At 43.7% G+C, this 16,302-nt stretch overlaps 1 protein-coding gene across 3 annotated transcripts in view; it reads right to left on the reverse strand.

Moving 5' to 3' along the window:
* RGL1 (ral guanine nucleotide dissociation stimulator like 1) overlaps positions 1 to 16,302 on the reverse strand; it is a 153,129-nt gene that overhangs the window by 26,323 nt on the left and 110,504 nt on the right. For all 3 annotated transcript variants that reach the window (XM_060232409.1, XM_060232410.1, XM_060232408.1), the window contains 6 exons: positions 15,423 to 15,607; positions 13,226 to 13,338; positions 8,217 to 8,432; positions 5,504 to 5,607; positions 4,289 to 4,373; positions 1,787 to 1,876 (listed from right to left, as the gene is read on the reverse strand). In XM_060232409.1, the coding sequence (XP_060088392.1) occupies positions 1,787 to 1,876; positions 4,289 to 4,373; positions 5,504 to 5,607; positions 8,217 to 8,432; positions 13,226 to 13,338; positions 15,423 to 15,607 (793 nt within the window). The remainder of the gene's footprint in view (positions 1 to 1,786; positions 1,877 to 4,288; positions 4,374 to 5,503; positions 5,608 to 8,216; positions 8,433 to 13,225; positions 13,339 to 15,422; positions 15,608 to 16,302) is intronic.

Raw genomic sequence — 16,302 nt, forward strand, 5'->3', positions numbered from 1 at the left:
TCCCCACTGTTTGGCTGTTCTTAATCACTCCAAAGCTGTTTTTCTGAGGTGGAGGAGAGACTGTCAGTGTTTTAATACACACATTTATGCCTAAGGTGTAGTTAAGCTGAGCACTTCACAGGTTTTGAAGGCTTTTTATAGTGCCTTTTAAAACTTGCAAAACTTGTCTGATCAGAGACCACAATGGGAAATAGAAATAAAAGCGTACATCACAGGAAACAACTGATTCAATTCTTCTAAAAAACCTACTGTCTGTCTTTAGTCACAGATGATCAAGCATTCTAGGAAGAAAAGCAAGGGAAGAATTCTCCCAGGAGCCTTTCTTTGCACATTCTGTCTTATATAGCCCTATTATCTTGGTCTCCTAATACTGCTTTCATCTTTACTAACATTCTATTTTCTTCCAGGACAATCTCTTAGTATAATGAGCTCCGCTGATTTCTCTTGCACAGCAATTTCCCTGCTCCTTTTCTAGACAGTACGAGTCTGCTGAATATAGGAGAGGCTGGAAGAAGAGACATCTGCCTGACCTTCCAAGATCACTAACCTCTATATGAACAGAAGACAGCAAGAACTGGAGAAAGGACAGCAGATAACCTAAATCAATCCTGGCTGTGAAATCAGAATGTTCTGCAGCACTTTGGATACGATATCTCTAGGGCCACATACTGTATATATATGATATCTAACCATGGTTTGTGCTCCTTCGTCATAGTTAAGCATTATATCTAGATGCCTAGCCATAGTTAAGAAGGTGAAACTGTGGTTTGAAGGAGGTCTGCACTAACCACTATTAAGAATTACCACTGCATATAACAAACCACAGTTAAGCAGGTGAAACAGTGGCTTGAAGGAGGTTTGTACTAACTACAGTTAAGATTTACCACTATGTATAGCAAATTATGGCTAGGGCAGCTTTCCTGCCTCTCCTTACAAAGACGGTCATAGCCAGGTTGGAGCCACCGGAAGAAACCATAGCTCAGTGGCAGAACATCTGCTTTGTATGCAGAAGGTTAAATGTTCAATCCCTGGCATCTCCAGAAAAAAGGATCAGGCATTAGGTCATGTGAAAGACCTCCATCTGAGACTGGACAGCTTCTGCCTGACTTTGATAGACACTTCACATGTTTATCTATGTGTGTTCATTATGTTGAAATGTTAGTCCCCTGGCCTCCACTATCTTGACCCACAGCACTTTTCCCACCCAGGACTACCCAGGACTCAGGGTAGATTTCTCAAATTACTGCTAAAGGAAGGAGGGGTTTCCATAGTACGCAGATTAATGATCTTCAGTTTTAACACATTAGTTCTTATTCCCCTTATACCTGACAGTATCATTTGATAGAAGCATGCCAACAAATATCTGTTGGTTACCAGGAAATCGCCAAGCCTCTATCTCTCTGAAGTGTTGCCTGATGTAGCAGGAAGGCTGGCCGTAGCCTTGCTTGTGAAGTGACCTATACGTTCCCCCAGGGTTTCCCTGTACATGGCCTCTAAACAGCAAATTTTGGATCTAGGCTTGGCTAATGCTAATCACATTATAGTGTAGATCCCATGAGTCCATTCCACTAACATAAGCATTTTCCCTGAGCAAAGGGAGGCTTTTCTTATGGAACAGGATCCAAAAGTATTGTCTGCACGGGGCCAAGGTGTATTCTAAAACCATGAGGTAACACAAAAGTATATCTGTTAGGTTTTCGTACTGGTTGGAGAGAACAGCAGCTTCTGATAGGGGCTATAATTCCTTCATATCCTGATTTCCTCAGGGAAGAAGTTAAGAACTCACCATATCTTTTTGCAACTGAAGCCGCCTCTGAGTTCTCTTCTGGTTCTCTTTCACGCTGCTGTCCAAATTTGCAAACTTAGAAGTTCCTTCCTGTAGGTGGAAGAAAAAGGCAAATAATGGAAGATACCACACCGAACATCCTGCCAAACATTTTCTCTACAAACTGAAAACTATACACTCTTCTCTCTGGTCCAGAAAGCATGTGGTTCAAGTTCCTGTTTAAGGGGGCGAATTGCTTGAGCTTTTGTGTATGCTGGCATTGTGAAGAACGCCTGTGCCAAAATGCCACAAGCCAAGAGCGCTTACAAAATACTTCTAGTCCAGTTGAAGAGTACAGCCGACCTCTGTATTTCCCTGAATCAAGCATAACTGGAATAAAACTTGCTCATTTTTGGACAATTTAATGGACTATTTGTCCTTTACTTTCAAAATAGATGGTAATAAACAGTTCCCCCGTCCATTATGTAATAATCTGGTGTTTTTCTAATTCACTTGAATCAGGAGTATTATGACTAATCTCTTTGGTTTGCTGACTAACAAGGAGACAAGTCAGGAAATGAGAATGCTTGTTTCAACATTCCAGCAGTCCAGGCCTCAGAGACTGCTTTTTCCGATGATTTTTATGAATGGGAGCCATATTTCACAACACTTTTTGGTCTTCTGGGCACAAGAGTAATTAACCCGTTGCCATTATTCACTCAGCTGCTTTTAGCCACAATTGCAGAGGTCAGCAATTTGACATAGTTTCTCAAGCACCCTCCCCAAAAAACAATGGTCTAGATGTGGGTCTCTCTTCCATTTTTTTTTCCACAGAGAAGGCTGGTTGAAAGCATTCATTTAGCTTCTCTGCAATTTCCACATTCTCCTTTATTCCTTTCATACCTTTGCTCTCTAAAGATCTTATGACCTCCCAAGCTGGTTTTCAGCTCCTGATGGATTTTTAAAGAAAATGATTGCTTATTCCTTTGCCAACTTGCTTCTTTCTGTCATTTAATAAAAGCCCTGTCTTCTGTGGATTCACTTGATATTGCTAGATAACCGCACACAGGCAATCCATTGCAATTTTTTTAACACTTTTTCTAATCTGTAGCGAACATTTCAATCCGCTCGACTATACAGTGGTTTTAAATAACATCTAAGCTTTCTGAAGAGATCTTCTTGACTCTTCATCAGGATATGGCTACATCTCCCAGCGGTTCTGGAGCTGCCATGTACTTTAATACTGACTCATCCTCCATCATACACTGCATTATTTTCAGCATGTCCACAAACTTCAGACAAGCTTTTTTCAAACCCATTTCTTTATGTTCCTAACCAATGAATCTCCCACTATGAGAACTCTATATCCTCTCTACAAGTATCTCCTAACCGTGACAGAATATCGATGGATCATTATAAGGGAGTGCTTTCTCCCCTCCCAGAATTATGTCCCCCTTCTTCCACAACAACTAAGGCATTTGCCATCCCACAAAAGTGGAACCTCTCTACAACATCCTTGAATGTCTGGCCTGTGGTCATCTCTGGCTCTCTCAGCATTTTTAGCCCTCAAGGACATGAACCTGTACCATGACCCCTGAGATCAGTGTATGAAGGTCTTTTGTCCAGCTGGCAGAGGCTCATATGCCATGGCGCCATGAGTGAAATACTGGATAGCCCCCCAAGTCCTATTGGCTTTCTTTCTTCATATCTTCTAAATGCTGGTATTCCTTTTAACTGAGTCCCTGGGCTAGAGAAGGGCCATCTGGCACCTCAGTTACGATCTGTTACAGTAAACAAGATCAACCTGCGGGCCTCATGGTGATGTACCATACTGAGGCCTCAGCCCTTCAACCACCACTCTTCAATCTCAAACTGGCCATCAAGCAATGCTTGCTGCTGAAACAAGACCCTGTCCCTTCATAGGACTAGATCCTTATAAACAGGTGCCCATTCGGATACTTCTGCTAACAAACGGAGACTGATTTATTTGGCAGGCTGCTCTTCAAAAAAAAAAAAAAGCAACAAAAACAGCAGCCTATTTTATTTGCTTTTGCAGCTGTGAATTGCTAGGATTTTCCTGACGGAATAGCAGAAAAATTCAGAGAGAAGAAAAAGGACCACTTGGGTTAAAAACATGCAGCGGCACCCAGAGGTTTGCTCACCTAAGATATTGAGCACTTTGATGGACAGTTTCAAAAAATTTCTACCTCTGTTTAATTGTGAGGGCAGCCCAAATAGCCCAGCTAGGCCAAGCTCATTAGAGCTTGAAGCTCACCGGGGCTGGTCATCAAGGAAAACTGAGGCTGCAACACAGAGGAAGGCAATGGCAAACTACCTCTGCTCATCTCTTGCCTGGAATGCCCCATGGATGGGGTCGCCCTTGAGTCAGCTGCAACTCCTAACTTTCAAGCGACAGACACCAACTTGCTGGAGAGTGCTTGGAGACAAAGCTATATGCACTTTTCTCAAAAGGTTTAAAAAGTAAAGAACCAGTGCGACATTGACACATCTGCTGTTTCTCACCTTCATTAGCAACTCCCGGCTTGTCAGATAGTTGTCATGGTCTGAGAAAATTTCCGACAGTTCTTCAAACATCAGCACGCCATCCCTGCGCAGCGGAAAAGTGAAGTGAATTCAAGATTCTCTGACATACAAATCGTCAGCTAATTTGTTTGACTGGAGATATGGCCTTACTGCTGTTTAGTCACGATTCAAGGCAACTGCTGGTGTTGAACTGGTGGTCCAGGGATGGTATTCAGTGGCCTGTATCTAGCCAGCTATGAATGGAAGGCACATCATCTCTCTCTCTCTTTCTCTAGCCCCTTCTGACCCCTGGAAAGATTATTTCCTGGGATCACGGGACATTGAGAAACAGCAATGGGAACGGAGGCCGGGGGCTGGAGTAAGGAGAGAGATAAGGGGATTAAATCAATCCCCCATTAAGTGGAGCTGTGCTTGCAGAAGAGAGGAAGGAGCAATTTAATCCCTTGTCCTTCCAGCACCCAACACTATGTGGGTCCAGTGACCCTGGGAACAATCTTCCAGTAGTCTGGAAGGAACAGGTGGAATGAGGGAAACTCCATGTTCCATACACTGAAGTCTGGGTTCAAACTAGTTTGTGTGGCACCTCTCAGACACAACAAAGAGACCAGCTCCATGCATTTCCTGGCACTAAAGCTGGTCAAAGTAATACTCTCTGACTTTTATCAAAGCTGCCAGGCCAAGCGTCCTTGAAACCCTGAGCGATGAGATCTCTCCTTGCTAGCTACACAGTGTATTTTGCCTTCCTTCTCCATTTTCATCAACAGGCATCAGGCACATCCCAGCCTGTCGACTCAAATCCTTGGTGTTTAAAATGTGCATCTATCGCTTCCCTCCTCTCCCTGTCACTGTGGTTCTTACATGTTGTAGCTTTTGTGTTTTCATCTCATTTATCACTAGTTAATATGACTTTATTTTTAATGTGTTTTAACATATTGTAAATACGGTTGCCAATCTTCACCTGAAGTCTAGAGATCTCCTGAAATACAAGTGGTTTCCAGACTACAGTCGTCAGTTCTCCTGGAGAAAATGGCTGTTTTAGAGGGTGGGCTTTATGGCATTATACCCCACTTGGGTTCCTCCACCCCCCCCCCCCACCAGCTCCACTGCAAAATTTCCAGGAATTGCCTAACCCGAATGGGCAACCTTAATTATAAGGTCCTAGGCCCACAGTACAACCCTCAGAGGAAGTCTTACTTTGCGACGGATGCCCATGTCTTCTTTAACCGATATATGGAGTTGGACTGCAGAGCTGAAACAATGGCCCTCAAAGAGGAAAAATTCTTCAAGATCCTACATTCCTAAAAAAAGAATTATTAAGAGACAGAAGACAGGTTAAACACAAATATTTGACAAACCAACCACTGTTTTATTGGTATCTCAGCTGCTAAAAATTCTTACGGCTAAAAACCACCTGAACAAATACTGAGCTTTTTGAAGGGGGAAAATTCTGTCTTACCATTCCCTGTCTCTGAAAACATGTTATATAGGTTTTGGAACTTTATACTTGTTTTCTTCACTGCTGACTTTGTTTTCTTGCACTGATGGTGTTGAGTCAATTCTTTACTTCCAGTTTAAATGCCAGAGGATGTGGGTCTCTGAAGCCAAACTGAAGGGAATTAAACCTTGTGTACTTAAACACATGTTGCTCCTGCTATATCTAAACTCTGCCTCCACCAACAGCAAGGGAAGGAACTCTGAAAGCTTCCAAGTTACTTGGAGCCCTTCATGTATGGAAGGTTCTGGACATGGAAAGGAGGAGAAGTGTTGGCAACAGAAAGAGAAAAATTTGTTAACTAACGTAACAGCCAATGTCTGCTGATGCTGACCATACTAGCATGAAGGAATTTGTCTCAGAAAAAAAACATGGCAGTTTAAGCAGAACTTTAGACCACTGATATTTACTGGCTACTAGGTTTTGTTTACAAAAAATAACAGAAAGCTGGCTTCCATCCCACAGTAAATCTCTGATGACAGGAGGGATTTCTATCAGCAAATTGGGACTTCCTCATGAACACACTGAGCTGCCTTATACTGAATCAGACTACTGGTCCATCAAGGTCAGTATTGCCTACTCAGACTGGCAGTGGCTCTCCAGGGATTCAGGTAGAGGTTTTTCACATCACCTGCTGCCTGGTCCGTTTTACTGGAGATACATGGATTGAACCTGGGACTTTCTGCAAGCCAAGGAGATGCTCTACCACTCAGCCATGGCCCTTCCAGTACTTAGAGGAAAGGTGCCATTTGAATTTTCCACTTCAGGTACTGAAATGCCTTGGGGCTGTGCCAGGTTTGATCATCTGCACATGACTACAGTTTGGAGCACCTCCTTCCAGGGTGCTTCAGACAATCTCAATGCATGTATCTACTAAGTACCTCCCTTTGCAGCACCAAATGCCCCCTCAAATGCTTCTACAAAGAGACAGCCCCTCACCAGGAATGTGAGGAGCCAGAGATCTATAGCAGGAGAGGGAAAGTATGAAAAAGCACCACCCCTTTTGTAAGCAGAATTTTTCTGTGGGATCCAATCTCATGTCTCAGGTATGCAGAGGCTTCTTATCAGCTGTGATGAAGAAGGAAAAGCTACAGCTCTGACAGACAGCACTTAAGACAATGGTCCTAGAACATACTGATTGCAGTGGGATTGTGCAGGAGAATTTCCTGGTGATCATTTATTGTGTTGTGATTAAATACTGAATGTGGACCAGGAAGACCTGAAGTCAAATCTGTGCTCAGCCAGAAAGCTCATTGTCCTTAAGGTCAATACCTTTCAGCTTCTTCTGGCTCACAAGTTACCCTAAACCCCAGGAGTAGAAACCAGGATCACTGAAAAAATGGCTGCCGAAAATAATTCACCTGGAAGCACTGCCCTGGTGTGTTTCATAACTGCCCTGACCTAGATGGCCCAGGCTAGCCTGACCTCATCAGATCTTAGGCCCAGGCTAGCCTGACCTCATCAGGTCCACTCTGGTTAGTGCTCAGATGGAAGGCCTTTGAAGAAGTTCAGGATTGCTATGCAGACATAGACAATGAGAAACCACCTCTATTTGCCTCTTGCCTTGAAACCCCTACATGGTTGCCATAAGTCAGCTGCCACTTAACAGCACTTTCCGCCACCATTTTGTAATTACCCCTTTTCTTTGGAAATTCAAGGAATGAAATGGAACAAAATGGCTCACAAGCCAAATTCGGAACAATGGAACATGAACAGGCTCACAAGCCAAATTTGGACCAGACTTGGGCTAGTTTGGGGCTCAGGAACCAATGTTCTTGAACATTTAATGGATATTGGCAGGCTCGGTTTAGCTGTTTGGGGCTTCAGTCTCTTTCTGCCCGCTTAGCTGTCTCAGGCTCCCTTGCGCAGTCCCTTTAAATGGGCTGCAGAAGGAGCCAAAGATAGTTCAGTCAGCAGAAAGGAAGGGATAAAATGCCCCCTGGGAGACACATTTAACCCTGCCCCCCCCCCAAAGTGACAGGGAGCAAAACCAAAGGATTAAATAGCTGGCAACCGTTAGATTTCGCTTCCTGTCTCTTCAGGGAGGGAGCAAAACCAAAGGGTTAAATGAAGCCCCTTGCTGGACAATCCCCATCCCCATTCTCCTGGCCATTGCAAACCACAGCCAGGAGACAGATGGAAGGGAGTCCCTTCCAAGATGATCCCCCCCCCCTTTCTCCTGGCCATGGCAAGCTGCAGCCAGGAAAAACATGAAAGGGAATCCCTTCCAGGATGACCCCACCCCCTTTCTTCTGGCCATGGTGAGCTGTGGTTAAGAGAAAGGAAGAACCAAAGTTGCCAAAGTGATTTGGTTCATATGAGTCCAACTCAGTTTGGGGTTTGGTCCATGGGTTGCCATGAATCCTGAACTGCCTTTATTTAGGTTCATGCCCATTCCTAACAATGGCTGCTTACATGTGCAATATTGATCCACTTCTCTATGATCTTGGCTCGCTGCTGTGTTTTCAGTTCCTTGCCATTCAGGATAGTACTAACGACGCATTTGGTCACGGCGTTGAACTGTGCAATGGTGGCTCTGATGGTAGGGGCCAAGTGCTTGTTTTCTTTCTTATCCCTCCGAGACCAGATGCAGCCCAAACAGTGATGCGGTACCACTCTCTTAAACAGTTTCTAGAAGAACACCGACAAAAAAATAGGCCATCAAGCAAGAGCGCTAAATTCCAGTTAAAAGTACTAGTCTGCATTGTATCCCTCTGCTCAGCAAAGTTTTCAGCATCCTTCAGATAAAAGTGGCTCTTCCTTTGGTGAAAGATCCACTTCCTTATGAAGAAGGCTCCCAAATCCGAAGCAAAGCTTTAAAACTTCACTAAGTAATGTGATAAAATACAGGCCATTGTTTCAAATGCAGGCATTTTCAAAAATTCCGACGCAAGTTCCGATTTATCATTTTGTATTTTACTACAGATAAATCCAAGTGGGCAGCCGTGTTGGTCTGAAGCAGTCGAACAAAGCAATTACTACAGATAAGGCATGGCTCTTACAAATTCACCCTCAGAACATCATTGCCACATTGGCCGTGGCCCTAAAAATGCATACAGGGAAAAACCATGCACACAGTCTGAACTCTGTTTTGCTGCCCACACGGAGAAATCCCTACTAGAAGCTTGAATCCTCAACAGTGAGAACTGCTACGCCAAACACTATAGTTTGAGTTCAAGGTGGTTGTCCACCAAAGCAGGAGTCCGTGGGGTGGAGTTTGTGGGTAGGAGTCTATGAGAGAGGCTATCATCTTGACACACTCCTTAGACCGTGAGAGAGGATATCACCTTGACACCCCTTGGTATGTGGGGTCCCTCATGGGGCAATATTCTCCTCAATGTTGTTTAGCATTTACATACTAACTCTTTCTTTGGCATGCCACCCATGGTGTTATTTTTTTCATCATTTTTTATCTTGTTTACGCTATTGTTGGGTAAGCGGTTCACTTATTGAATCTGGAATCTCTGGCAAGCTGGTTCCTTTCTGAAATGTAATAGTATCAATTGAAGAACAATCCAACAGCTGGAATCCCATTAATAATGCTGAGTTCTATCCATTAGTGTAGAGAGGAGAGCAGCCAAACTGTTTTTGTATGGAATGAGATAAATATTTACAACCTGCATTAACAGACCAGACTTCTGGCAGTGTGCTTTCATAAAAACCTACTCTGATTTTTATAAACCTTTTAATGCTCCCAGCTGGACATCCATGAGTGTTGTTCATATATTGAGTGCTGCTATGTTATCTGAACAGTACAGTTGCATAGAAGGAAATGAGCACCTATCCTTTCCACCCAAAATCAAGCAATTTTGAAAGCAAGGTGTGCTATCAGATACGCCCATGCGCAACACTGGCGATATCTGATATGTGGATTTTCAGTCTCTGTGTATTTAAACAACGCAAGAACACTGGAAAAGTTCATCTCTTCAGCCTAGATACGATCCACTTGTTATAGTAGTGGGTATACACTTTAAATAGATCTTTTAAAATGACCATTTCAATCAGCCACTATTCTGAAGAAGTTCTGAGCATATTTTCTGCCCATCTTCAAAGTTATGAAGAACTTTTTTTACTATGAATACTAAGAAGGTGAGCAGATCTAACTGATGGGACAATAGTTTTCAGAAAAATAGTTTTAACTGAATAAAAATATTCACACATTGTATGTATCAAACCATGATTAAGGAAGGATAACTACGGTTTAGTGTAATATTTAAACCGATGAACAGCCCCTTGGCTATCTTTGGCTTCTGCATCTGACATCTTCAGCCAACTTTCTCAGGCCAATATTGACAGGATTCTGGGTGCTGCTAAGTCAACCACCTGCCTCTTAGACCCATTTCCATCATGGTTGGTGAAAGCTGGTGGTGAGGGAATATGGGATCCCTTGGCAGACATTGTCAATTTATCCCTTTGTTCAGTGGTCCACCCAGGGGAACTAAAAAAGGCTAGTGATAGCACTGTTTAAAAAAAGAATTGCTGGATCCTACTGAGCCATCCAATTACAGCTCGGCCTCAAATCTTTCGTTTCTGGGCAAGGTAACTGAGAGACTGGTAGCAGAGCAGCTCCAGAATTTCCTGGGGAATATATCAGCCCTAGAACCATTCCAGTCTGGCTTCCGCCCTGGCCACAGCAAGGAGACTGCACTAGTTGTTCTCACAGACAATATCCAGAGACAGCAGGATTAAGACCAGTCAGCATTGCTGTTATTGCTTAATTTGACAGCAGCATGCAACACAGTCAACCACGACTTGTTGGCCAATCGCCTCACCAAAGTAGGAGTCTGTGAGGTGGACTTAAAGTGGCTTACCTCGTTCCTCCAACGTCAGGGACAGAGGGTGGTGCTAGGAGAGACACCTCTTGGTATGTAGGGTCCCTCAGGAGGCAATACACTCCCCAATGTTGTTTAGCACCTTTGCCCAGCTGATGCAGAGTTTCAAGCTGGGTTGCCATCAATACGCTGATGACACCCAGCTGTATCTGTTGATTGATGGCCAGCAAGACACCACCCCAAATACTTTGGCTGAAGGGTTGTAGGCCATAGTTGGATGGTTGAGTCAGCTGAGACTGAAGCAGAATCGGCTGAGACTGAATCCATCTAAGATGGAGGTTCTGGGGTGGGGGTTGGATTCAGGGTTGAGGTGTGCCACTAATACCAGAACCCACTGTTAAGAGCCTGGGTATGTTCTTGGATGCCTCCTTATCGATGGAGGTCCAGATCACAAACAATGCCAGACTGGGGTTTCTTCAGCTGCACCAGATCAGGCAACTGAACCCCTTCTTGTCTCGCCCTGGCCTAGCCACAGTAATCCATGCAATGGTCACCTCTAGGCTAGATTACTGTAACTTGCTTTCTGCAGGGCTGCCCTGGAGACGGACCCAGAAGTTACAACTGGTCCAGAACACAGTGGCCTGAGTTCTCACTGGAACCCCAGCAACAGCACATATGGTTTGCACTATGGTTTATAACAGGACAACAAATCAGAAACCATGGTGTGAAGTGGGTTTTCAAGCCATGCTTTGGCCTGATGTCTGAACGGACAAACCATGGATATGGCCACCACTTGACTTCTAAAGGTTCCTGCATCACTGAAATTGGAAGACTGCGTATAGAATGAAAGCAGACAAGTAAACTCCAAACCATTGCGTATCTATTTATTAGGATGCCAAAAACATGATTTGGGTTCTTAATGATGGGTTAGCTCAAACTGTCGCTTGATATGGTGTCTGAACTGAGCACATTTCTTACATAGCTGCAGCTTTCTAGAACATTTTTGCAGATGTTTTGATCCCCGTTGTTGCATCCAGTGTATGGGAAAGGTCTCTTTGAGCACTGGGATTCACCAGAATTGACTGACTCAATTGGCTTCAATTAATTTGTTGAATTGTATACTAAGTCATTTTCAGATACTGCCTACACTCACTGGGACTACTTGTCAGCCCCGAGATACTGTCAAATATTGATGTGGCTGTTTGTCAAATGTAACTATTACTGCATGGCAGCTGCTGTTGAAATACTTCCTGCTCCTGCAGGGCAGGGGGCAACAACCAGGCATGCCACCCTGAGCTCTTTGGAGGAGAGTGAGATAAAAATACAATAGGTATGAAGATCGACAAAAATCTATCCTGGTTAGTTCTTGGATGGGAAACCACCACAGAAGTCCAGGGTTGCTACGCAGAGGCAGGTAATGGCAAACTATCTCTGTTTGTCTCTTGCCTTGAAAGTCCTATATGGTTTCCATAAGGCTGCTCTGACTTGACAGCATTTTCCACCATCACCACTTTGCTTTCCATCTCAAGCAGTAGAGAGAAGTGTGCTCTCATCACGCACTGAATGACATGAGAAGTGAAGTAATCCAGTAAGGTGCTACCATACAGTCTGGTTAAACATCTATGAACCTATGAATTGGCATATCAGACCAATTAATGTTGTCTACTCTGTAGCAGTGGCTCTCCAAGGTCTCAGTCAGAGGTCTATCACATCGCCTACCTGTTCATTTTAATGGAAGATAATGGGGATTGAACCTGGGACCTTCTGCAAGCAAAGCAAACACCCTCCCACTGAGCTACAGCTCCACCATGCAATGATTAATTCCACCTGCATTTTAATAAGAAACAGAAGCACCTGCCAGACCAGAGACATAAGTAAAATAGAAGCAAAGACCACAGAGCTTACTATGATGTTTGAGGGGCCAAATGGCCTCAGAGATACAGATGATCGGACAGAAAAAGCCCATAAAGAACAGAAGATCAACTTGCCTGGTTCTCAGCACAGCATAACACAAGTAAGCACAGCACAGAAAGAATGGCATAGGCTTGTTCTTCACTAATAGCAGCACATTAGATAAGAGAACAGAAGAACATAAGAAGAGCCTGCTGGATCAGACCAGTGGTCTATCTGGTCCAGCATATGGTTTCACACAACGGCCAGCCAACTGTTCAGGAGGACATAGAGGCCAAGGCCCTCTCCAGTTGCTGCTTCCCAGTACTGGTATTCACAGGTCTGCTGCCTCTGGATATGGAGGTTCCCTTTAGTTACTATGGCTAACAATCACTGATAGATATCTCTTCCATAAATCTTTTTTAAAAAGTCATCATGGCCATCACCACCTACACTGGCAGTGAATTCCACAGTTTAATTACTCATTGAGTAAATAAGTTTGTTCTGAACCTTTTTCCAGGAATTTTGCTGAATGTCACTGAGTTCCAGTACTATGGGAGAGGGAGAAAAAGCTCTCTCTGCTTTCTCCACCCTATGCATTATTTTATAAACCTCAATCATGCTGCCCCTTTGCCATCTTTTTTTCTAGACTGGAAAGTCCCAGGCTCTCCAGCTTTTATTCACAGGAAAAATGCTCCAACCCCCTAATCATCTTGGTTGCCTTACCCTGAGGCATGATCCTGAGGTGTATTCTATACTTACAGCATCCAGGTAGGTTAGCTGTTCTGCCACAAGGTCCTCTGGGAAAACAGAGAACTCCTCTGATCCACAAATCTCCATTTCTTCCTCAAGGGCAAGCGCATCAAGGATCCCATCTACCATAATATAAGACAACTGTGAGAACAGATAAAAATATACTTCTTGACGTTTCATTAAAGTGTCTGTGCATATGTAAATTTCCTGTAATAGTATAAAGCCCTACCATGCTGAATACCAAACTGAAACAGAACGTCCACTTCAGCCAATGAAAAATGCAAAATTTGAAGGTTTCCAACTTCAGGTGAAAAGGGCACAGTCTTCTTACCACACCATACCATATTAGTTTCTAACAGTATACACCAAGGGTGGCCGAACTTGCTTAACCTAAGAGCCATATAGAATAAATATCAGATGCTTGAGAGTAGGCAGGCAGGCAGGCAGGAAGGAGTGAAGATAAATGGGGGAGAGGGACGAGAGAGAGGTGGAAAGAAAGCAATTTTAACTTTAAAGGCATTCTCCAAGCCCCCAGATGGCTTGACCTGGAGAAGTGAGTTAAAGAGACAAATGCCTTCTCCAATCCAGCTGATGGAAAGAGGGGGGCTTTGAGAGCCACACAATATGTGTGAAAGAGCCACCAAGGCCCCATGCTGAACATCACATATTCATGGAAAGCCTGAACTTCAGAAGTAGGGAGGGGAGGAAAGACTGGGGATTCCTGTACCAGAACATCTTGCATCCATCTCTAAGGTACGCCCGCCTGCCCCTCCAGCTCCCAGTTCTGTTGATTCTGGCAGATGTTGGTGCTAAAGTGCCGTAACTGACAGTGCCTTTTAGAAGTTTGAAATGTTTAATTAGTTAAACAAGTTAATTTGATTAGTTAAACCACACCAATGCGCACAAGGGAGGAAATATATTTCATGAAGTGAACAGAGCCAACAGATATAAAAACAGACATAAACAGCTTCTATGGTCCCCAAAGCTATCTTTCATTATTTAAGATTTAAATCAGTTTTGCTCATTAAAGCATGTGCATCTTAGCTGACCAGCACTTACAGCAGGAAATAAAGACAGATTCTGCACTGGCCAAGCTCCTGTACCTAGGAGATTCTGTGAGAAAAACCACTCATCCTGCAAAGATCTAATTATAGAACTCAGGAGCTATATTTTCTTTGTTTTGTATGCTAGAAACAACTCCAGAAAAGAACATGGTTAGATAGAAATCAGTAATCCTCATGGATTTGAGAATTTTTTTAATGAAAGGAACCATTTAAGTCCAATGCAGCAAAGCTTTAAAAAAAAAAGTAAATTAATTTGGCACCAAGTTTGATTTGATCATCATTCCTGGAATGTTCAAGGAAATGATGTTTAACATAGAAAAAAATCACTGATTTTTACTGCATTCTTCTGTTCTCTGACATTATCGCTTCCTGTCCATTTCCTACGGTTTTTCCACAAAAGCTGGCTGGGGATATTGTTAGATTCATTTCACACCAGTTCCAATAGCCTTCTAGCTATGCTAATTATGCCCAAAGGAAATGTTCTGTCTTGGGAAGGGGGAAGGCTGTTTATCAGGCCTGTCAATGCACACAGCATTCCAGTGTCACTACTGTTCACAATCGGTTCAGTGGCTCTTTGACCCGGTAAACGTAAATTTTCCTATTGTCCTTGTATGTCAGCAGCTCAGATAGGAAAAAACAGCCACATACATTTCTCTCTGTCACGACAGCAGTCAAGGAGCAAAATTTCATGACATAAATGCCTCAATCCCCAAAAAACCTGTTTGGTTGCAGGGAAGTGTGTGTGAGGAAGAGACTCAGATTAAGGAAGGACTCTGAGTTTACTTTGAAGACTTGCAAATTGCCAGCCACTAATAATAACAATTAAGGATACAGTCATTCTAACAACTTCAAAGCACAGCAGAGTTTTAGAAATGCCAGTGTTCATAATTTTCACTGAGCAGCACTAAGCATGTTACTTGGCAGTCAAATTTGGGTTTTCACCCTACTAAACAAGAGCAGAAATAAACAATCGGTTGGTTCACCCAAGCATATGATTCAATATACAATCCATGGTGGCTGATTATGCCATTTAACCCAATCAATACTGGGCCATTATGGATAGAAGCAGTCCAATGATAAGCAGTATCTGAGCTCAAGAGCCGATTCTTGCATTCTGTGATAACTGGAGATACTATACTTACTGTCATTCACCAGTTCTTGTTTCTGAAGCTGCTCCAACAGATGCTGCGCCCTTCTCTCTGGGTCTGACCCTGGCATGAATCGCGTCAGATAATCCAGAAGTTTCCGCAAACAAAGGTAATGGGGTGGCTCCTGGAAGTCTTCAGAGCACTGGTCTAGCCATGCTCTTAGGATGGAGGCTATCGCGCTGGGGGCAAAATCCCACACAAATTGTGAAAAGTTAGATACATCAGCAAGTCTCAAACTATATTCCAGTAAGCCTCAGCCTCTGCTGTGCATGCTATGTTTCATCAAGTCACTTCCAACTTATGCCTCCATATGGTGGTGGTGGTGGTGGAAAGTGCCATCAAGTCGCAGCAACCCCATAGGGTTTTCAAGGCAAGAGACATTCAGAGGTGGTTTTCCATTGCCTGCCTCCATCTAGGGTTGCTAGGCCTGTGTTGGAAAATGGCTGGAGACTTTGGAAGTAGATCTGTGAAAGGGCACAGTTTGGGGAGGGGTGGAGTCTCAGCATGGCACAATGCCATAGAGTCCACCCTTCAAAGCAGCCATTTTCTCCAGGGGAGCTGATCTCTGCCAGCTGGAGATCAGCTATAAAAGCAGGAGATCTCCATGCCTCACTTGGAGGCTGGCAACCCTAAGGCCTGCATTCCTTGGTGGTCTCTCCTCCAAATACTAACCAGCGCCAACCCTACTTAGCTTCCGAGATCTGACAAGATCAGGCTCTATAGATATATTAAATATTACTAGGAACCAGTGCTCCCTCTAAGCTGAGTTAGCGTGAGCTAGTTTTTTAGCTTCCAGCTCACACATTTTGGTCTTAGCTCAGGAAAAATGGCCCCAGAGCAAACTAATTTATGCAGTACCTCACAACTTTAATGC

This window comes from Heteronotia binoei, chromosome 2, assembly GCF_032191835.1.
Source record: "Heteronotia binoei isolate CCM8104 ecotype False Entrance Well chromosome 2, APGP_CSIRO_Hbin_v1, whole genome shotgun sequence".
NCBI classification, from domain to species: Eukaryota; Metazoa; Chordata; class Lepidosauria; order Squamata; family Gekkonidae; genus Heteronotia; species Heteronotia binoei.